The 24089-nt window shown below is 40.2% G+C and overlaps 1 protein-coding gene across 4 annotated transcripts in view; it reads left to right on the top strand.

Annotated features, from left to right (window-relative positions):
- Positions 1–13887: 13887 nt before the first annotated feature.
- Positions 13888–24089, top strand: part of tle2b (TLE family member 2, transcriptional corepressor b) — an 88938-nt gene continuing 78736 nt past the window's right edge. For 2 of the 4 annotated variants that reach the window (XM_044130328.1, XM_044130326.1), the window contains exons 1-2: positions 13889–14133; positions 20758–21678. In XM_044130328.1, coding sequence (XP_043986263.1) covers positions 21655–21678 — 24 coding nt within the window. In that variant the 5' untranslated portion in view covers positions 13889–14133; positions 20758–21654. Of the gene's footprint in view, positions 14134–20757; positions 21679–24089 lie in introns of all 4 variants that reach the window. The other 2 variants (XM_044130329.1, XM_044130327.1) reach the window with 2 other exon arrangements.

Raw genomic sequence — 24089 nt, 5'->3', positions numbered from 1 at the left:
CATCTGCACCACAGCCTTTATATAGTCACAAATGCACAAGAGACAGCGTTGCTAAAAATGTAGCTGCTGCGCCACACAACACTATTTTTAAATGTGGAAGAACTTTTATTCTTTATTTACCAGACCTTAATGCTGCTGATAAATTGGAGCTCCTTGGCTGCGGATGCATGTGGTTGTTAAAGAATACATTTTCCCCCAGTAAAACTTCTGTCAGTTGTCTGTTGCAAATATGCAGGTTTTGCACAGATGTGTGCTCAGATGGAAGAACTAAAATGTTGCCTAAATTTGGCTCTTTGTAAATGTCTCTTTTTACCCTGTTTCTGCTTTTTTCTGCCTACACCTTACTTCTCTCTGTAACCCCACCTGCCTTGCTTGCTCTCCCTCCTTTATTTATTTATTTATTTCTTCTGCTTTTCTGCTTCTCGTCTCTTCTCCGTCCTTGCAGACAGCCATATGCAGCTCTGTAAATGGCAGCGGGCTGTTTGATTGTGATGTGGTGGGACTGCGGTCTGTTTGCACTGCCACAGTGGTTCTTTCTGCTTACCAGCCTGCTACTTAACCCTGTCTGGACCCGGCTGGCTGCCTCAATGGTCCGTCAGATGGTTTGATGACTGACTGCTGCAAAATTGGGGCACTTGAACAAATTCACCAAGCCACAAGTTAAACATAAATTATTAGTCTGTCCCCGGAGACAGAAGTCAGTAATCTGTCCCACGTTGACACCAAATCTTTCCCGCATTGAGCTTAATGCTCCCTTTTGTCCAGCAATCCAACTAAATGGTGCCACAGACCATTTAGAAATTTACAGTGTCAACATCAACCAGTTCATATTCTGACTTTATGCCATGTTATGTTCTGATATCTATATTTTTAGATCAATGGTTACCATCAGGCGTAGCGCTAGCCAAGGTTTAAATGTTTCCGTGCTTCTGCACACCTGATTTAAACTAAGAGGAATCAGCCGGTTTTGGCAGAATGTGATGAAAAGCTCTCGAGATTATTCCTTCATTTCCTATGATTTCATGGTTGGCACTGAGGCCAGTGTGTAGTCGGCTCAAGCAAGGAACTGATTTACTGTTTTCCAAGCAGAAGGTCCAGAAACGAGCTACGTTCTCATGTTGCTTTGAAAGCTCGGGATGCTGTCAACCTACTTTGCTCATGTCACCATACTGGTCAACAAAATAATCCTTTCAACAGTTTATAGTGCTTGACTTCAAATGCGAAAGGGCCTTTTGTGTGGGAATAATGTTGAGTGAGACGTTGAGTGAAACAAATAAGGCCTCTTGTGACTCCACAAAGATCCTGAGAGTTGTGGACAAATAGTCCCATTGCTTAAATCATTGGACCTTTGTTGAGCAGGAGGATCCAATTGGCTGTCCACAGAGAACTAGTTTGATCCTCATCTCATGTAAAAGGGGCTGTATAATCTAAAATTGACTTTTTTGAGCTTTATGTCATGTCATAATGTTATTCCCTCATCAAAAACATACCTGGAGTGTTGCTTTGACTGTTTCATGGATGTTTGAGAAATCCTTTAGTTTCCTGTGGAAACCATTCAGCTGTGCAAAACACGTAGGTGGACCTAGCTCCACCTTTAAGAACTAACTCCTCACTTAGGTGGAGCTAAGTGTGGAGCTAGAGCTGGAGTTTTCAAGTTTTTGAACTTCTGCCTCACAGAGCCGCCCTACCCCACTCAGCTTCTTCAGACTAGCCAGCAACAATTAGCAAACAGCTCGTTGAACTGTATATCTGCAGAGCTCTTTAAACCAGTTGCTCCTCAGTGAAATGCTGTAAAAATATTGCTAAAGGGTTAATAGAGAGGCGATGTTTTGATGATTTCCTGAAGGCGGTGTTTCGGATGATACAAGAGATTTTAAAGAAACAGAGGCCCAAATTTAAGGCGCTACATTACAAAGTAAAATTTCTTTAAAGTCATATTTGATGTACATAGCATTTTTTAACAATTGAAGTTCATATAGTTACTTGATTGTGCCATAAAATTGAACTACGTACCTGGAAAACACATAATGCTGCCCTTTAAGGCGCTTATTGATGCTGTCTGCAGCCCAACAACAGAAAGAGAAGGGCTTAAAATGCCTTAGAAGTTTGGAGATGCTGCAGCATCCATCGTCCTTTTGACGATGTTTTACTCTGTGTGGGGACGACTGGATCTTCAAACAGGACAACAGACTTCTACTGGGAGAAAAACATTCTCTTGGTAGTTAGACCATATCTTGGTTGAGCCTAAATGCAATAATTTGCCCCCTTTATTTGTTTTGCTTTGTTTCCTTTTTTCCCCCCATTGTGAAGGGGGAGAAAAAGGAAGGTCGATACACAACCTGGTTCTGACCTTGTATGGTGAAATGTGAATTCTTGTGACTTTTTCCACAGTTTTGAGATTTTGATCAGGAGTGCAGATAGTGATTAAAGGGCTCACTATGATGCTATAATTTCACCAGCTTGTGAGCACCCACTTATCACTGCTGAGCAGAAAGTTGCTGCGGCAACAGGGAGTTTTTGGACTTCAGTTACACCAAGATATGACATCACATCATCAGTGTTCACGGTAGTTTGTTGTCATAAAATAAGTTTCTTGTATGCCTACCCTCATCCAACCCCCTGCTGTTGTCAGATGAGCCCTTGTTGCAGGTTGCCAGGGACGTGTAAATGTGAGATGGGTCATTTGGCCCAAATTAAAATTCGGATAAAACCATATCCAGCTGCGGGACTTGAACTTGACATGTCTGGTCTAGTGTCCTTATCCAACCCAGCAAACTGAATCACAATTTCTAGCCTAATGCTTCCTTAAAACTAGCAAAACTTCTGTCCAAATAATAAAAAACCCTACTTTGCGGTGACAGGAATAACCTCTGTTTTTTTGCGTACAACAATGAAAATTCACAGTTTCCTTTTTCACTGACTTTCTCACAGCTGGCTAAAGTAATACTTAATGGCCTTTATGATGGCATATCACATGACTTCTGGCTCCTTTATGTAGATGAAAACAGATGGTGACATGAGAAAAGGGGGGAGCTGATTATTTTTTTCCTTCAATGAAACATTGTTCCAGCTGTTTAGCGTCACACAGGGAATGATCCCAGAGCCCCCAGTTGGCCACTGATCAACGGAAATAAAAAGCAAGGAAAGTGAACAGGTGTTGGGTAACAAATGGGAAGTTTGAACAAATAAGGAACATTTCATAGAAAGGCCTCCCTGTACTTGAGGAGTCAGAGGAGAGAAACTGAGACCCCAACGACGAAGAGGAGGAAGGAGCTTAAGAGGGGAGTTTCCTGAGGGTGGATGCAGGAACAAGGGAGGAAGCTGCGCTGATTTGATTAAATTTAGTTCTGTTCTGTTTACGTTGGGCCTGGTTACTCAGCTATATTTGTGCAGTGCTGTCTGTCGAGTTTCAACAAGAGCTCTATGGAGAACAAGAGGCCTGGGATTAGGCTGCAAAACAGACTTTTACTTAAACATGCCAAGTTTAGTGAGAGATAATCCTAGTTTGTTGTTTGCATGGTTTATTTATTGCTGCTAATACTAAATTAATCCTCAAATCCTTTGTTTGGTCTGGAGCTCAATGCTCAACACGGTTTGGCATAGCAATAATAGTACACAGGGTAATATAAATAAAAACATGTTCACGTGTTTACACAGATTATTAAAATGGTTTTGGTAAAATCAAGACAAAAACAAATATTTGTCTTCAAGATATAATATCTATTGAATTGAGGTGCAACTTGAAAGCACAATTCCTTTCAAAGGGTATTTTACTCCAGAAATACCTTTTGAAACACAACGCTTTTCATTATAATTAATAAAAACTCTGAAGTTTACAATTTTGGAAATCCCAACTGACCTAATAGTTGGGATTTGATTTTGATTTGTCTGATTTAATGCCAGTCAGTAAGAGTTAAAAAAAATAAAATAAAAGTTCACACAGTTTACAAAAATATCATCTAATCTTGATTCAAGTCCCCTTAAGCATCTACATTAATACAGAAATATGAGATCATTGTTTCGGCTTGTCCACAATATATGACAATAAAATAAGCATGGGTTTCAGGAGGAATGCTGCACAGCCTTTGTTGTGAAAGAATAAGTCTCGTGTGTCAGCCAATCGATTTGCATCCACTGATATCATAACCAACATAAAACCTTCACAACCGTTTTCAGCACAATGGATGTACATCGCCTGCCTATAGATTATCTGACAAGCTCTGTGTTTGAAGTATTTTATTTTTTCACTATCTCTGACCCTTTCCATCAACTAAACTGCTTGTGATAGTTTCTCAAGCTGCCAGTTTCAAGCAAAAAGGCTTTGAAAATAGCTGTCCATTATCTCTGTTTTCATGATATCTGGAGCGGTCAGGAAGCGAGCTTGATGTAGCCAGGAAGAGGCTCCATTGCATCTTTTAAGATAAGGTTTAGACAAATTTTCCTTTTAGAGGTTAATGGACAAAGTCATCAAAGTTTAAGCCCAATAAACCTTTAAAAGAAGCCAAAATGCACTTAAACAGTGGCGCTTCCACCAACACACAGGATCTGTCTGTTGACAGAAACACATCCAAACATCTCTCCTTGGGTTAAATGTCACATCACCAAAACCAGTTTCACTTGGACCCAAGTAACTTAGTTATGCTTTGCATTTACAGTGCTGACGGTGAAATTACTGGAGTTCAACAGAAAAAAATATTTATTTTAACAAAAACATTTATGAACACACGTAATCAGTAACACTCTCCGCTTCAACATTCAACTTCAATGGTCTCTGTGCAGTATTTCAAGCTTTTCTTTGTGGTTTTGAGCTGATGGAGTGATGGAGTCAGCGTGTCCACGGTGAGTGTCTGGCGTTCTGACTCAATGTCTGTTGACAGCTAGGGAACAGTGGGCCAGCCAGCTCCAGTCCCAGAGGGGACGTTCACTCAGTCACAGGACAGACTGGCTGGATGCTCGCTCAATGTCACTTTGACATTTTCTCTCCCAGCAAACGCTGCTGTCACAGAGGAAGATGTGTCATGAAATGAAGGCAAATATTTCACAGCGCTTCTCCGGAGCATTCACTTACAGTAATGCATGAATGCGATACAGGAAGATTTTTTTTTTTTTTTTGGATAAATCTCAAATGTGAACACACAACGAAATTTAAAAACAAATGAGTGACACAGTCATTTAAATCTGTCTGTCTGAAAAGCTGTTTCTTTGGCTTTGGGACACCAGCGAACCACAATGAGAGCCAGTATGCACAAATAGAGAAACCACATAACTGTGGTGAACCTTCCTGGGAATGAACAATCAACCAAAATTACTCCAAGACTCACCAAGGAGGTCACATAAAAACAAAGAACAACACCTAAAGCATTGCAGGCCTCACACGCCTCCGTCAAGGTCAGAGTTCATTTTTTATAAAATATAAATTAACTGAAAAATGTGATGTCCATAGGAGAGCTGCAAGTCTAAAACCACTGCTGACCAAAAAGCGCACAAATACTGTTTCACAGTTTCAACAAACCAAACAAATAAAAACCCAACTTGCTAAACTAACAGCATTAATGAGAATTTTATATCACCAGTCAAACATGGCGGCCCTGTTGTGACGATCTGGAACTTCTTTGCTTCCTTATAACTTGATCAACTTAAAACCACAAATGATGTTTCTGGAGGACAAGGTCCAGTCATCAGTAGATGGGCTTGAGCTCAAACTCTCTTGGGTTATGCAACAGGTCAGTGACCCAAAGCAAACCTGCAAATTCCCCTCTGAATGGTTGAAAAGCAAAAGGTGAAGGTTTTGGAGTGACCTAGTTTCTAAACAACTGTTCATGCTGGAAAACCATCCGGTGTGTCTGAATTAAACCAATTCCAGTTGATTTGGTCAACAAAATCAGCAACAGCTGGGAGTGCTTTTTATGTTGATTCAGGTTGTACTTGTTTTATATTAAAAAATGGGAAAAATCAACATGAAGACAAAAATTGTGCATGGAAAATACTTTTTGATTTCCGTCTCTTCAACAAAGACGACAGGCATCAATGTAAATCTTTTTCAAGATTCCCACAAATCTTGGAAAACCTACACTGCAAAACTGAACTAATTGCACATTTCCAGCAAACTTCCCTCTCAGCCTCCAGCTGGAAAATGTAAATTTGGTTTATGAAGACCTGAAGGCTGAATATAAAAACCACTGTTTCCTCTCCGCTCTCTTAAACACTTGAACTCCTTAATTTCTCCCTCCCTCGTTTCCTTGCAGCATCCTGTCCCTCCCTCTCATCTCAGATAATACTCTTCTTCCGTCTTTGATTGGGTCATATCTGCCAACCTTCTGATGATGCCACTTCCTAAGTTTACGGCAAGTCACCACAAGCAGGACTACTAAGGACTGAGGGAAGAGCGAATTTACATAAGGAGATGGCAAGGTGGGCACTGAGAGGTTTACTGCAGCTCTTGTCTAAGCAGGCTACCATGACTGAGGTGACTTTAGCAGGTCAAACTGTGTGTGAGGGCATGTGAGAGTGGGCGTTTGGATCTCAGTCAAGGATAGGGTTAACTTTGTGGATTGGGGTGGAAATCCCTTGTGGAACGCTTTTAGAGGCTGAACTTAATTGGCATGACAAGGCCCAGGCTGTGTGCCAAGCTCTGTTTGAGGGTGTGCATGTGTCTGTTTGTGTGTAGATGTTTTATTATGTCTGCACATTTGCCTGCAGTGAAACAAGGAAGGAATTTATGCTTGTGCATGTGTAGCTGGGTGTGTGTGCGTGCGTGTGCGTGTGGGTGTGTGTGTGTGTGTGTGTATGGTTTTGTATTTGAAACAGTGTGAGGACCATTTTCCTAACAAATACAACATTGTGGGGACTGATGACTCTTTATGGGGCCCAAAGACTGGCCCCATAAGGAGCAGTGCTGTTTTTGAGTTAGATTTTGGGTTTAGGACTAAGGCATGAATTGAGTTTAGGTTACGTTTAGGGTTAGACATGAACTGGTAATGGTTAGGTTTAGGGTACAGGGCAGGCTTTGGCTATAGAAATGAATGGAGAATGAATAGAATTCAATGCAAAGTCCCTGACAGGACAGAAAGACATTGCAAAGAAATGCAATGCAATAATTTCTGTAGAGGAGAATCTATTTGCAAGTCATAAGTGAAGAGCATTCACATACATGCATACAAAGAAAGAAGAAGGCTTTTACCTATTTAAAATTATGCTTTTTAAATCTGGATGCAGACTATTTCATTAGAGCTATGGTACAGCTAGCTTCTACAGGAAGTGAGAAAAATCAGAGTTTAACACAGCTAGCTTTTTCCACAAAGAACTCAATAGATAGATAGATAGATAGATAAAGATTTTTTTTCCTTCATGAATCATGACTAGGAAATCACTTGTTTGCACAGACAACGATGTCCAGAAAAAAAACAAGCTTTGTACTGATTCGTCTGAGGTATAATTGAGCTATCTTGTGTGGAGCACCTCTTCCTAAGCGCACTAAGCAGTGGTGGCTGACCAAAAAAAGTGGAAATAAAGTAGAAAATGGGGCAGTAATGAGAGCTTTGGCTCATATTCAGCTCTCTGTGAGGCTGTGGGTTTGTCACGCCGGTCGCTGCCAGTTTCCATTACCTAGTGCAGAGTCCAAACCCGCTCCACTTGGGCTTGGAGTGTGCTGCTTGCTCAAATGATCTTGGCACGCTAATGTCTAGAACGCCTCACTCAACAAACACTGTGTCAGGGGAGCAGCAGCAGAGTAACGGCTGTAATGAGATTTAGGATCACTTTGTTCGTTCCCTGGCTCGCTGGTTCTGTTTCTTTATCTCACATGCACTTGATGGAAAACAACAAAATGTCATGAGAAAACAACTCAAAGTTTTTATTTGTTTAATTTTGAGATTAGATAAGTGGTGTTTTTGTCTAATCAGTTTTGCTTTGCTTGTTTCTATTTTGTTACATATTCAACAGAGAACCTTGCTGCTCTGTCACCAGAGGCCTTCCTTCTCTAATATGTTTTACACTCATGACTTGTAGATCAGAACCGACACACTGGAAGCAAAAGTTTGGTGCTTGAAAGAAGCTCCTAAAATGCAAGACACACAGAGTTTTTCTCTTTAAAGGCTGGTTGTGTGGTGTCTTTATGGGCAGTCAATATCTTAACCATTTCAGATATTTTATATATGAGCAATGCTATCTTTTTTTTTTACTATACACAGTGAGGACCATAAAAAATGGTTTATCGACTCCAGGATGCTTTGTAAAACTTCCCCATGAATATTTATTAATAGCCACATAATTGTATACATCAAGTTGCAATGTTATATTTATTGCTGCATACAAGCTGTTTGGACACTGTCACAAGATTTTCTTCCCCCTTGATTCCAGATTCCTGTCACTCAGTGCAGCAGATAAAATACTAACTAAAACGCTCTGTTAAGCTATTTTGAGTTCTGCAGGGGCAACATCAGAGACTGTACAGTTAAAATTTATAACAAAACTAAATGGAAACACCTCACTGTGTGACTATCTGCTGAGATGTAACACATCCTCTACTGTCTATTTTGTCCTCACGTCAGTAGTATCTTATACTGTGCAAAGTTTGTGATAAATTTGTTATTTGTAGGTTTTAATACAATATTTTCTTATAGCTCAAGTATGAAAATGTAGCTTTCCTTATCTGGTAATCTGATAAGACGGCCTATGGAAAGTTGATGTGGAAAGGGAGGATTGAGTGACTCTGAGTGTCCCACTGTTGCCACAGCAACCTGATTGAAGTAATGATTTTGAAAAATGGTCGGTCACACATTTCTATGCAGCAGCCATTAACATATGTTTTGAATTCGCCTAATATTTACTGAATACAGTGAAAGCTAATTTTATTCAATCCCAGCTGAACCTTTTTGAAACTTTTTTAGCTTGTCTGTGTGCGTTAGTAAGATTTCAAAAATAGTTTTCCAACTTCTAACTACCTTGATCTTGTGTCTTTTTAGCAGATACACACTCACAGGACAATGCGTGCGTTGCGTGTGTGTGTGTGTGTGTTTATTCAGGGCACGCAGACTCTGTAACCCCAGCTGAACAACAAGATACCCCCAAGGATTCTCCAAACATGGCATCATGAATTTTTCAGATCTGACATCCAGCATCTGCACCTTGGCCAACACACAAACACTCCTTACACACGCACATGCATCTGCTCTGTCTCAGACCAGCTCACCTCCTTGTGCGTTTGTGAACTCCCTGCATCTGGGGGCAGGGGGGGAGGGTGGGGGTGCCAGTGGATTTCACACTTACATAATGCATTCTACTGTCAAAATGTTTAGGATGGGAGAGAGCTGGCATGGACTGGAGGGATATATGGGAGAAGAGAGGAAGAGCAGGCTAGAACGCGCTTATATTTATGTAGTTACTGGTGAAGCATCAAACATTTTTTTCCTGCTCTGATGAAGCATGCAGAATTTCAAACAGAGCTGAGAGTTGCACAGGAACTGGGAGATAGGCAATTTAAAGAAAGATAAACAAGCGTATCAAGCAACATGGAGAATGAAAATCATAGGCTGTTGTGTTGCTCTGCAACTATTGGATGAATGATTCACTTTGATTTAGCTTTTTTCTGGTGTCAGTGGAAGTAATCAAGAATAGAAATATGCAAAATGCCAGTGAGACTCGTGCGCCTCATACCTCAAAGTAATGCTTTGCTTAAAAAACACATGCCACTGCTTGTTCTAGTCTAGTGGATGACTCCACTCATTGGGGAGACCTTTCGACACAATTCACTAAAAAAATGTTTTCACTTAATTAAAATGAGAATCTGAGTTATTTAAGGGAATTCATATTAGTTTCTTTTGTTATTATTATGGTTATTGTGAAAGCTATTTTGTGAAGTTGTATTAAATCAGTATGCTCAAGCAACTAATAGCAATTGTAGTGCTTCACAGATACAGTAAGAGGTAAATACTGAGCGTGGCTTTAAAATCTGACAGCACAGGGAGTTCCCTCAGGGCAGCTGGGGTCTGAGGTGCTCATAAAGAGCTCAAGACTCTTTTCCTGTTGGCATTCCCACCACAAAGTAGCTGAAATCATATAACAGGGATACGACAGTTTTATTGCTGTAATCAGAACCACATAGTTACCCCCTCCCTGCTTTAAGGTGTGTGAATACTTTTGTCCCTGCAAGAGTTGATAACAGCTGTCCTTTCTGGTTTGTGATGCAAAGTTTTAAAAGTCATGAATAATGTAGTGCGTTGTTATGTTTTCTCACCACCTTTAGCCAACAGTAGTTCATGTAATGTTTGCTGACTGGCCTCTTGAATCAGTCGTAAAAAAATAAATAAATAAATAATAATAATAAAAAAAAACCTTCATCTTTCTTCCTTGGACTTCAAAACAATAAAAGTACAGTTTATTAGTTCCTTTCCTGTAGAAAATGAGTTTGGTTATTTTCTGTTTATTTGATTGTTTACTTATTAATGTCAGATGCTGTGACTGACATCTCTCTGCTTCCTTAGTTACTTCCACTGGTCCACTCAAAACTTCACTCTGCACAGAAAAAAGATAACACAAATTCTCTTTTTCCCTGCACAACCACACACATTACAATCTATGAATTACCGGTAATCTATTTACCTTTTCATCTGAGCCATGCTTGAATGAATGGAGGCTGTGACTTCATATGCAGAAACGTTTGTGTCTTACAAAGAAATTCCAATGTCAAGTAGACATAAGAAACAGAAAAAATAACCTGCATGTCATAGACTTCCTCGTCTTTTTGTGACAGCTGAAGGATGAAGAAATAATTGTGCTCTGTTGGATCCTTGCTTCCCAACAATTGGATCTTCGGGTGTTGCAGCTTTTTAGCTGTACTTTTCTTTATTTGACGATGAATGTGTTTCTTCAGGCACGCAGGAGAGAACTTGAAGCCTTTTGAGAAGCCGAAATTAATCAAAACAATGAGCGGTAACTCAAGAACACATCTGAAAGGTCTGTTTGGTCTGCTGAATTTATATGAGGGAGTTACCCAGTTGTAAACCTGCAAAGCCATAAAGCAGCTCTTAAATGCCTATCTGTTGTGGTTTTATTTAAGATCTAATGTGCCTGAATGTTGAGCTAACAGTATGTCACTGACCACATGCTCACACATGTTCTTTCCTGCAGCCAGCAGCAGGAAACACGCTAGATGAAGCTAATTATGGTACCAAGCGTTGCTGCACACAACCAGTGAGGAAGTCAAAGTGATCTCACAAAAATATAAACAGTCACGCCCAGACACGAACATAAGGCGCACGAGCCTCCACACAAAGAATAGCCAAATGTTTACGCTACGAGCTCAGGAGACCACATGCGTTTGCAGGCACTTAGGAACCTTCAACACACCACAGATACACCCTTGGCAGTTTTATACATTCCATGTGTAGGCGTGTGTGTGTGTGTGTGAGGCTTTCTTCACCATGTATTGGAGCGTGAATAAGCATTCGTTTATCTAGCACCAACCAGGCAGGAGTTTATCCAGACTCCAGCATCACAGGCGTCGTGTTTCTCCCAGTGCGGCATCCCGCTTCTAGGTGGATTTGTCAGTATGGATCTGTAGATCATCTCACTGACTGACACCTCAGTTTGTCGGCGTGTCCGTGCGTGTGCGTGAGAGACCGAGAGAGAGATTACGTAAGGGAGAGAAAGAGAGAGATCACTTGGAGATAGATATCTGCTCAGTTCTTTAAAGTCATATCTTTAAAAAAGAAACAGAGAGCAAGGGATCATGTGAGAGTTTCTGTGGTGAACTTTAAGTCTCCACATGCTGTGATCGCTGCTTTCAAGCTACTCCTCGGCGTCTTCGTCTGTCATGATATCCACTCACCTCTGGAAAAACACTTCTTCTCTGCACTGGATGGAACACTGGAACCCCAAACTTAAGATAAAGGGTCAGAAAAGCAACAACAATAAATTAAGCTCCAAGCTAGAAACAACAACAACAACAACAACAAAAACTTTAAGTAAAAAGGAAGATAAAAATGAACACGATGGGTGATCCGTCCGTCCGTCCGCCTGTCAATCAATCAACCCAAGAGGCTCATGTAACCAGTGGGAAAGGAGAAGGTGATACTACAACAAAAACTTGCTTTTGGCTGATGCTGTAGCACTCCGACCATTTTATACCTTCAGCAACCTTGACATAATGTTTAAGGTCCCTCCTCAACATTGCAAATATTTTTGGGGGTACAGGTAAAATCAGACAGCAAGACTAAAGGCTAAAAGTTATAGAATAAACTCAATCCTTTAACCAGACTTCTGTTTAAAATAATAATAAAAAACTAAAGCAACAAATATGTTCCAACTACAACAGCAGAAAAAAAATGTTCACTTTGTCTTTGATTTCCAGAAGTTATGATTATGTGGCTTATGAACACGGTGCCTCAGTCTGATGATCTAACAAAGGGAAATTTTGCATTGACAGCCCAAAACGTACCAAATTGAACATTTCAAACAACGCAGCACAGAGACTTTGATGTCATGCAGCTACAAAGACGTTGACACAGTATACACCTCAGTCCCAATAAGCCAGAACAACAATAATAAATGTCAAATGTAGTCAACCAGCCAACTTCCAAAGAACTTAACTTGATTCAGTTGAGAAAATGGGGCTTTTTTTTTGTATTTCAGTCTACCATGCAATTGTTGCAGCACCATAGGCCCTTTTTGTTGCTGTGTATCAGAAAAGCATATCTGCAACTAACAATAGATAATCTGGCTGTTTGACAGCAGGCATCTTTACTTCAGTAAGTCTTTTTTTTTTTTTTTTTTTTACTATTCATGCATACTGCATTCCATCGCCATACATTTAGAAGTGTGACAGCACCTCTTTGAGAGGGAAAACGCATGTACCCTCTCCTTAAAGCTTCATGTCAGCCTTCCACACGAGTAAAGACAGACACGGTGAGTAAAATGGGAGTCAGCAGCTTTTTTATTTTTGCTCTGCGGCAACAGAGGTATAAAACGTGGTCTGTAAGTGGATTCAGGCTGTGAAGACTTTTTCTTTTAGAGACATGCCACATATGACAGCATCAACCCTTAAATGAGGAGCATACAACAAGCAAAGAGCTCAGAGGAGAATCATGAGTTTATATACATAGATATAGGTTACATGACAGAGGAAGCACGTCTGCTGCTGCTTATATATTCGGAAATTAGATCAGTTTTGCTTAAGATATTATCAGATTAATGAAATATCTTATATTGAATCGAAAAGATTGTGTGTAAGCTGACCTCCCTGTAGGTTCTGCCATTTGCTGTTCCAGGTGTGCTATTTTCATTTTGGCATGTACAAGGTACCCATTTACTTCTTTTGATTCGTCCCTGTTTGAAGTGAAATAAAGGAAATTAGTTGGGGAAAAAAAATCCTCCCTTTTCTCAGAAGAGAACTGTTTACCCACTGTGTCCCCCTCTGTGCGTGTGTGTGCGTGTGTAGTAGAAATAGCAGGACTGAAATTAACGGCAGAATTTACTGAGCATTTATGTAGCGTGACTGACGGTGTACGAGCGCGCGCTTGCGTGCGCGGACTGAATAATTGGAACTTCAATCCCCACAATCCCCCACAGACTCCCCAGCTCTCCTCCGCCGCTCCTCGCACACACCCCTTTAACAAATCAGCTCAGTTCCCGATTGGCCTGCGTTTCAAGTGACGTCAGGACCCAACGTGGGGTTTCCTCAAGGCGATTGGCCAGGAGGGGGAAAGGCTTCCTCCAATCAGGACGCGCAGCGAGCCTCTCAGTGAGACGGGAGCGTTTAAGGTGGAACCAAAGAGTTGTTGACGTGTTTCCGTACAGTCTAAATTGAGACGTTAAATGTTCAGTTTGATTTTCTCTCTCTTTTATTGCATGTTGTGGATATTGTTAGAAAGAGCAGCACGCGTGTTGTTAGCTGCCTAACAGATTAGGAAGAAAGTTTTTCTGTTTTGGCAACCTTTTATGGTGTAACAGCAAATAAAAACATCTGCTCTTGGTTATGTTTCTTTCTTCTAATTCTTTATTTTGACCAAATATTTGTGTTTAAACCACAGTCTTGTATAATAGTTGTGATACAGTAAGTAATCTTGAACGCTTTAACTCTTTTCAGATGAAGTCTTATTGGTCCCAAATGAACCTCAACGCTTCAACACGCAACAGGTGAGTCTAATGGTTAGCTAGTTGACAAACTTTAACATAATGTACTTCTACTTCTGGGCCAGCTTTATTTTTGCTGTATTTCCATTGTATACTGAATATTATTGAAATGCTGAACTAGGCACGTCTTATAAAAATGTTGTTGTTGTTTTTTTTTTTTTTTAGATATTTGTTAAAACTGCCACCATGTTGCCATATGAGACATATAATCTTAAAAAATCAAGCTCCTCTGCCTTCTCCCTGTGGTCTTAGTGTCATCACTCCGAGTCAGAAACAGCTAATCAGAGCCAGGTGGAAGGTCTTCACAATCACACTGGTGTACACACTGCTCATACCCTTCCCTTTGTTCTCTGCTACGCTACAGCTAATAGCCTACTGGGGAGCCTGGTGTGAAGACTATGGCTAGTTACCATGTCCTCTGATAATGATGGATAATCAGTTTTTCCTGCAACAGTATTTTGTTTCTTCGCCATTAGCAACTCGGACATCTTGAGTTTGTGCGCTGCTTACACCGAACACAGTAATGAGAGGGATTGACAGCGCTAAGGCCTTTCTCCTGGCTCTGATTGGTTGTTTATGATGGGAGCAGTGTATGTAAATCAGTAGGACCACAGGCAGAACGTGATTGTTTTCATAGATCGTTCTCATGCTATGCTGTCATGAGATTGTGACAGTTTCAACAAATATGTAAAAGAAAAAAACAAACATTTTAAGGTGTTTTCAGAGTTGAGAATCCAATAAGTGAAGTAATTGTGTGAAGTAATTTTTCTGTTTTACTCTCAGTTTTATTATCTCAGTGTAAGAACAGTGGGTAAAAATACCAGAGTTTTACAGAATTCACACGGAAATTTAGAAGATTGAGTGAAAAAAACCAACCATTATCCCTACTAAAAATAACATAATATGGAATGTGTGTCATTATGTAATCTATGACATTTTCTTATTATTCAAATTTTGATTCACAGACATAATTCAATTCAGCTCAATTGTATTTGTATTACCCACTCAAAATAAATGTCACTTTACAAGACAAATAGATACATTTTCTATTCTGAAATAACTAGTCAGTTCAGTCTTGTAGACAGAGTCAATTACACGCATTGCACTTCAACCATAGCTACAAATGATGCAGTCAAATTCAGTTTATTATTCCTGGTGGTAGAAAGTTTTGATTCAGTTGCATCAAGTCTATGACTTAGCACCGAGGAGGATTTGTATTATACAGCAAAAACTTCATAACTTTTCAGTTTTTAAGAGTTTTTTCCCATTTATTGCTGTTTTGAATATTATTGAAATCCTTTTTGAGTAAAATATCAAGCAGATGCCAGCTGCCTAATTGGTCAGAAAGAGCCTCTTGTCAGCTGCTTAAAAGACATGAAGCTTAAAATTACCTTAAAATGTAATTTCATGTGAGTTTGTCTCTTGTTGTCTATTGTCTTCTGAAGATTTTGGATTTCATCCTGTGCACAATGATTGCTTTTCTGAACTCCGTTTGGGTCAGCCAACTTTGATCAAACTAGAAAAACCTCCTGCTGGTAAATATTGGTCTTTGGAGTCACCTTGTCCTTACAGTGAACTAGGATTATATTATCAAGAATGACCTTAGATCATCTTTCTGCAAAGTTGTTATAAAAGATCCCCAAGTGGCAACTGATCCCTGGTCAAAGTAAAAGGTCCAGGAATAGCTTAACTACTGTAGCATCTATGTCACTATTTCTATATAAAATTATGCTTTTTTATTAGCTCAATAGATCTGGCAGTGTTACCTTCCATCTTGTTCCTGGTTGCATGTTCATATGATCAACCATAGCTCAATGATCCAATCTACGTTGCCATGGATTCATGTTAAAGAGCGGTGCAGCATTTAGGAAATCTAAATCGTGACTTTGAACCTGGGTCTTATCACAACTGTGCTGATGGATCAGTCTGAGTTTGTATGCCTGCCCATCTGCCTCTCTGAAACCCGGTGTAAAGAGTCGGGGGAATAATTACCTGCATAATCCATTCTAGACAATTAGATAATACTGATTAGTGCAAAGAGCTACATGGGGAATGGTTGTGGTGTTTGTGGTTTTGGAGCCTCATTGAATGGCTGTCTTTATTTTAAATATGTTAGACACACTCAAAGGGAAGACAAAGGGGAAAGTATAATGAAGGGATGGCTGTCATTCATCATCGGGGAGGTAGAAATTTCCTCACTACATTTAGTGGCAATCTGCCAAGTGGTTTGTAAGGTTTCTTTTGCGTTCACTGTTGCCTCCCAGCATGACGTTTCTTGGTTTGAATGCTGGCCGGATTGTCTCTTTCTTTTTGAAGTTCAGTCTTCTGAGTCTTTTCAATGTCTGACCTCGAGCAATGCAGGAACTATAAAAGAGGATGCTTGTTTTGTGTGTGAGTAATTAGGATGGAAGGGTATTTACGCATGTAGATTTTGGAGAGAGGGTTGCTGTTTGCTGTGTAAGATTTTCGCCTTGGCTGCTTTTTCATTCTGTGTTAAATTTCCAGTGAGAACTTGTTACTGCATTTTGGAACACAATTTTTTAAATGTATTCTTGCACAGAGAATATACAACATTTGTCATAAATCTGACTCTAATAATTCAAAATTTAGACTTGGTTAAAACAAGAAGTTACACGTTACCCAAAATGCTTGTTTTTGCTTGTATCAAAATGAGACGGGGTGTAAAGCTTAACAATATTCTAGACAGAGATAGAAGTTTATTTTGATTTGAAATATCTTGATATGTTAGCATGTTAACATTAAAGCAAAATTATGTTTCACTGTTTTTGACAATTAATGACTCAGTTACTTTGTTCAGATGCTCCAAATTGGTTTTGGAGGGGAGCAACTACTGCTGCATCTTCTGACTTGCAAACAGCAAGAGGAGATGCCTATAACGATCAGAAGGGACTCCTTGGTCAGCAGTGTGTCCCCCTATAGCCTGTGATGAATGACAGCGAAGGTGTTTGCTCGAATGTGTGGGTGTTTTTGTTTCTTGGCATTCTAATTTAATAGTCAGGCATAAAGTTTCGTTGTAAAATGGTAGTAGACACAGAATATCTTTATCGGCTGGTAATCTTCTCCCATCATGCAGCAGACAACAAATGTTAAGATGCACAACCTTGATTTGTCGTAGCAAAGTGACATTTAGAGTCAGACATTTCAAACTGAGCAGCTTTGGGAAGTGGATTCTTAAGATTCTTAAGATTCTTGAGACCACGTTCTGCGTTGCTAGTTTCAACCTGTGAGCTTCCTGCTGAATCTATAATAAGCTGTTATGCCTTTAGTGACCCGTAATAACAGCTTCAAATGGATTTTAGGTGTGTTGATGCTTGATAATCACTTTTCATTTGTTTCAGTGCTGATTGCCCCCCTAAAGCCTGAATTTATTTTGTTTTGGCTGTTGAGCAGATGCTGAATTAGGTAGAATATTTAAATTTAAATAAAGCTCATACAAAAGCTTTACAATCAATTTAGGTGTGATTATAAATGAAAGACATTTGGACAAAATTGAACATATTGTCCAGTCAGGAGTGGATTCTTTTATTGGTGCTGATGTTCTTAAATAAAGCCTTCACCACAATATTTTGGATACAATTTCAGATACAGTTTATTTCCGTATAATCAGAGACACGTGTCATTCACACTTTGACCACTAGAGAGCACCAAAGTATTTCCATTACAATCCTTGGCACGTGTCATACATCCATGAACAGACTTTTTCGCTACATTAAGTCTGGAAGCAGTTGGAAGTAATTTTGTGACAATTGTCCGAAAGAAGTTAAATGAAACTAGAGTTCATCTAAATTTTGGTTTGTTAAGAAGGTGAGAAATAACTTTCTCCACACAAAACATGGCCAAGAGACATTATTAATGTCAGCCGTTTAAAACATTTCTCTGAATGCCTTCCCAGTATTTTCTACATATCACAGCCTTCTTTGTTTCCATTTCCAAATATGTTTCTTGTTTTACAAGAGTTTTCTTTCTGAAAGTTAAGTTTCTAATTATTTCAAACCTGCATAAAGAAATAGCACGGGATCCAATTTCAGTAAAGAACCCCCCAAAAACAGGCATTTCTGTTTTTTACTTCAAAAAGATAAAGTAATAGTTATCAAAACATGCCCTCAAACTACCCAAAAGCCCCCCAAAAACACCACACAAACAAGCTGCTTTTAAAGTATGATTTTGAATATCAAAGCAATGTATTTCAATAATTACCATCTTACTCAAAATATGTGCAGAACACAAACACTTTTACACACAAAAGCCTAATATCAGAATTTAACAGAGCAAACTTGACAGTGACTTTCAGGGGGGATTTGGATGAAAAAAGGCATTACGCTCTCCCAAAAGGAGCTGTTGTGTTGGGTATAATAGGATGTCTGTATGTGTCCCTAATTGAGGCTTTGGACCTGTCCTTTGCCTCACCCTCTAGTTATCAAATGCAGTTTCTGTCTTAGTGGAAATCCTCCACGGATGCCAGGACCGACTGTGCCTGAGTCTACGGTGTCGGATTAATGGCTGTCTGATCAAGTTCAAAGGCAGAGCTGCCCTGGATAAACTGATTATGGCCAGTGCCAAAAGATGTCTGGGACAGCCCGGCGTTGTGTACGAGGAAAGTCTTTAAATATCAGGTCTTGGTAGGTTCAGGTCCATTCTGGGAGCTCCTGTAAATAACATTTGCTTCAGATCCAGCACTCAGAAGTAGGCAGGCAGACATTTTTATCCTGCTGTGGCGGAGATATTTCTGGAGTGTTACAGCAGTAATCCTTGAAATACTCGACCTACTGATTCTGATTACATCCCTGGCAGTAAACAGGCATTCCTCCATTGCAGCACTTACAGCGATGACAAATATCCCCTCACAATGCTTGGACCTAAAAGTCATATCTGTATCCACATTTTTTATATCCTTTTTTTTAAAGTGTCTGTTGGTGGCACATTCCCGTGATAGGCGTTAAAATTAGTTTGACAGCTTCCATTTTTTGAAAATAATATTAATAAAAAAAAAAAAAAAAACAGCTTGAAAAGGTATTTTTTTCAGTGAATTCATTCCAGTTTGGAAGGTTTTGTTTAACTGAAAATGAACTTTTTTATTTTTGCTTGACAAGAAAAACCATGGCTGTGCTGGAAGTATTTACAAAGTAGATCTGAAACCATTGATATTTGGAACATGGATTGTATTTCAATACAATCCATGTATGTTTCTTTGTGTTGCTTGATTTGGCTACTGAGTGTTGAACCAAGCTGTGCACATGATGCATGCTTAATCATGAGGTGACCTCAATATCATAAAAACTATAGGAGGAAATGATGGTATTCATGCTGAAACAATACAATTGAGTTCTTTCTGGCTGCCACCAGGTTTAGTATCAGAGCGATAAAAATGAACAAATTGATAAAGACATTGTCTTGGATCTGGTTGTTTTGGATAATTTCTCAATACAAGTCTAAGGATTAAATGCCAGCTGTCATAAAAACAGATTAAAATTGGCAATTCTTTTTGTTTGAGTTGTTGCTGTCAGTTTGAGGCTTGGACAAATCTTGGTTGGTGAACAATATTACCTTTTCCCACTTCCACTGGTATGAATACTGGTGCCCTCATCTTCTCTGTTTCTATTAATAGAGGGTGGGAGCCAGAAGAAATAAATTAAATAACTGATTACCTGCATGTTAATCCTGAAGAAAGTAATGCCCATCATGATGCTGCCTCTGTTTCCTCAGAGGGTTGGTATTTCAAGGAGCTATGTTTCTGCCACATACGTAGTTTTGACCACAAGCCAGAAAAATTCATTTTACGCTAAATGATGATTGGAATTTCATCTACACGATTGCTGTGTCTCCTGTATGATTAATTGTACAGGTGGATCACTGGTTGTTGTGCCAGCAGATTATCTGACCTCTGTATATCTGCTGCTCCTCCGGTGCTCACTTTGGCTTCTTCTCTGGTTTATTATGCTCTCCTTGTCTGGCTTGTAAGCTTAATATTTTAATGTTTAATAAATAGGTAACTTGGGGGCTGGGCACAAGTACACACCTCAGGATTCATATTCTTATTCATGAACAAAACACTAAAAGCCATTTTTTATTTTTCTAAAACTTGCTGGTTCTGTGGCTGTCTTTGTTGGTTTACTTCATAAAATCCCAGTTAAAGTACACTGAAATTTGTGGTTCTGATGTGACTGAATGTGAAAAAGTTTAAAAGATCTGTGTAATCCGATGGAGATCAGATTTCCCCAGCAGTCTTTGGTGCAACCTGAATGGGTTTTGGCTGGATTACCGCGCAATTAAGCATGACTGGATTATTATCCGATCATCTCGCACAAATGTTCTTGCAAGGTGTGAACTGACTAATAAACTTATCACTCTGCCTGACTGTTGTATGCATGTGTGTGTGTGTGTGTGTGTGTGTGCTTCCTTAGCTGTCATGAATTTGCATATGCACATCTGAGCATTTGTGTGTTTGTATCTCGATCCATATCTGTTTGAGCCCGAGTCTTTGTGCTTGACTGATTGCTTTGTGTATCTGACCACAATTGAAAATGAATCCATCTCTCGCCTCCTCTCTCTCTCCGTCCTCTCGTTCTCTCTGTATGTGTGTGTGACTGTGTGTCTCTATCTACTCAGTTCCACCTTAAGAGAAGCTTTAGCAGCCTGTCCTGTTTGTGTTGAAGCCAACAGGCACAATATATTACAGTCTAGGGCTTGCTGCTGAAAAGCCCGCTGGATCCTCCACTGACCTGCTGTTCTTTCCTGCTTTCCTCTTGCGTTTTTTTTTTTTTTCCACATTTAGATTAAAAACAAAGCTCTCACTCTCTCCTCCCTATCTCAAACCTCCTCCTCCTCCTTCTTCCTCTCCTTATTTCTGCTGCAGCAGTCAAGGCTTTAGTGTGTCAGAGAGACAGGGTGAAGAGGAGGAAAAATAAGAGAAGGGGGCTATTTGGTTCAGCTGAGTGTTTATGTTTGTATGTTTTGCCATTGGACTGCTGGGTGAAAGGGCGCAAGGACAAGCCACAAGAAGAGTGGGAAGAGGAGGAGAAGTATAAGAGAGGAGCTTGCATGGACTGAATTCTCTCTCTCTCTTATGTCAGTACGTGTGGACCTGGACTGATCACAAGCTGAGAAAAAAAGGGGGACAGACACTGTAAGGCAGACTAGGAGGAGAGAAAGAGGAGGAGAAACTGTGACTTGGGTTTCACTAGGGAAAGGCGAAGGAGGAAGAAGAAGGAGGCAAAGTCTGGCGCTCCGTTTTTATCATGACCCTGTTGGATGAACGAGCTGACGGAGCGAGGGTTCTTCTGCTGAGTGTCAGTGGGAATTTGCGTTAGAAGATAAGGACAGAGAGCAACAAGGACGAGAGAACCCAGCTAAGGAGCAGAGACAGTTCTCCCTGAGTGTTTGAGAGTCTGGGTTTGTGTGTGACTGTGTGTGGTTTGGTGTAACCAGGTGGAGGGCAGAGGACTGGAGGGCCAGGGGAGTAACCTGGCCATCAAACGGACTGGAAGCCTCTCCTCTCCTGGGATCATGTACCCTCAGGGCAGGCATCCGGTAAGTTCACCCGCATGTCTCTATTTCCTGTCTGCTCCACTTTTTGTGAGTGTCTTTCTCAGCTCCAATCTGTCTGTGGCTTTTAATTTGTCACATTTGCTTTATCACCATTGTGCCTCTTGGATTTTCATGCTTTCATACTAAAATCACCTTCTACTTTAAACTTCCTTGCTGGGTTTTCCTCCTGCTTTTGGATTATTAACCTCACCATGTCTGCATCTCACAGTCCTTCTGTTTGTTTCAGTCTGACTCGCTTGTGTAGTTAAATTGCCTGCACTGTAACATGAGGAGAGAGACATCGGGTGTTTGGGCTGAGAGTTTCCCCGATATGCACACACACTCACGCTCGCACACGCCCACGCTCTCATGACACCTCCCTCTCTGTCAGCTACAGCCAGGTCTCTCTGGGATCCTGTTGTTGATTGGCTGCATAGGTGGTATACAACTAAACCTGCTCTTCTCGGGTTGCGTGTTTTTATCCATGCGCTAATTATTGTTTATTCATCTCTGCGTGTGTTTCAGCTTGGAAGTCTGTGTGTGTGTGTGCGCGTGGGTGAAGATGTGTGTCACAGCACATCTAGCTGCAGTAATGCATATGTGCATGTGTGTAGGAACCGACCAGCAGTGTTTCATCAGTTGATTTCCATTGTCTTCTGAGTTGCAAAACATTTCTGATCTGCAGTCATCCTAATAGTAAAGCGTGCAATACCACAATTGGTTATACTATTTGGATATTTGGGAGGCTATTACTTTTCCAGTGACATGCATGAATGCTCCACGAGCCAATGTTATATTTGTTCCATTGGATGGACTTTCACTGCCCTTGACGCGCAAACCCTGATATAGTTTTCAGTCGCCAAATTGGTTAATCTCATGGAAAATAGTGGAGAAAGGGTGAGTATGAGGGGAAACATTATTAAACTGAGGGCAGTTTTATTTCCTTTGAATTGATATCATTATCCCAATAGTGCTATTGTATATTTTCCTAAAATTGTACAGACCTAGTTACCTTTAGATGATTTTGAAAATACAGGATTTGCAAAAGTGCTGTTCCCTCTTGAACTTCTAGCATTTAATTATGTAGTGGAATGTAAATGATTTATGGTTTTAAATTTTTTCGCTAATAAAAATCAGAAAAATCTTGCATGCATTTGTATTCAGCTCTATGGGTTAGCAGGACCACCTTTCTCTGCAATTAAAACCAAAAGTCTCTTGGGGTATGTCTGTACTTCACATCTACAGGCTGGAATTGCTCAAAATCAAACCCAGTTAAATCGGCAGGGCAAATCTGAGTAGCAGTTTTTATGTCTTGCCACATATTCTGTTGATTTTAGGTATAAACCGGGACTGGGCTGCTCTAATGCTTGACTATGATTTGATCTGAACCATTCCACTGCAGCTCTGGCTGTAAGTTTGGGATTATGATCTTGCTGGAAGGTGAACCTCCACCTCTGTCTTGGGTCTTTTGCAGTCTCCATTAGGACTGCCCCTTAGGAGGAGCGTTCCTGCACTTCTATTGTGTTTTACTGTAGATACCTGCTGCGTTCCTGATGCTGTTTGTTGCACTGGACTCTATTTATTGGTGTCAGAGGAAGGGGGCAGCACATTTTCCCTCAAACATAAAGACCTTAATGCTATGGAAAAATATAGATTAGAATGTCAAAAAGTCACAGAAGACGAGCTACGGCTTAGAATGAGTCTAGCATAGGCCAGTTGTTTCACAAAGGCCTTGGTCTTGCTGCTATAATCAGATTTGGTTGTCAGTCTCTTTGTATCTGCTACAAATGGGTCACTGGCCACTTTGCCTCACAGCCAGCCACCCAAACAGCAAACCAATAAGCCAGCCAGCCAGCGATCACATAGAATTATGAATGACATTTTCACAAGAGGACAGCATGAGGAATCAATTATATGTACAGAGAGAATGCTAATAAGCCAGCTGCTGGAAAAGTTGCAGGGGAAACTAGGAGAGGTGGAAAGCAAAGCGAGAAAGCAAAATGTGTAAGAGCCAAGAAAAGAGCTAAAAAAATAAAATAAAATAAAAGATGGAAAGAGTTTCTTCAGAAAGCACTGCTGGAGGTGGAAAGTGAAATGAAAATGAATGAAGAAACGTGTGTGAACATTCCTCTGTTCTCCCCTTTAGAGGGGTATCAGAGAGCTTCCTGCTGAGATGCTCTGCGTTTGTGATAAAGTTCAGTCTCAGACTGAGCCAACTCCAACAGATCGATAGACCCCCATCTCTCTCTTTTCTGTCCCTATTTTGTATTTCTTCATTTTCTCCAGTTGCCCTTGACCAGTATACTTTTTTTTTTCTTGTGTTTCCATGAAATATAACCTGCAGATGTAAAGAAGCACAGAACATATTTGTGTTAGTTCAGTTTTTCATACAAATTGCCATACGCAAGTATAAA

Source organism: Gambusia affinis, linkage group LG10, assembly GCF_019740435.1.
Source record: "Gambusia affinis linkage group LG10, SWU_Gaff_1.0, whole genome shotgun sequence".
Lineage (NCBI taxonomy): Eukaryota > Metazoa > Chordata > Actinopteri > Cyprinodontiformes > Poeciliidae > Gambusia > Gambusia affinis.
This window is presented reverse-complemented; position numbering and strand designations above follow the sequence as displayed.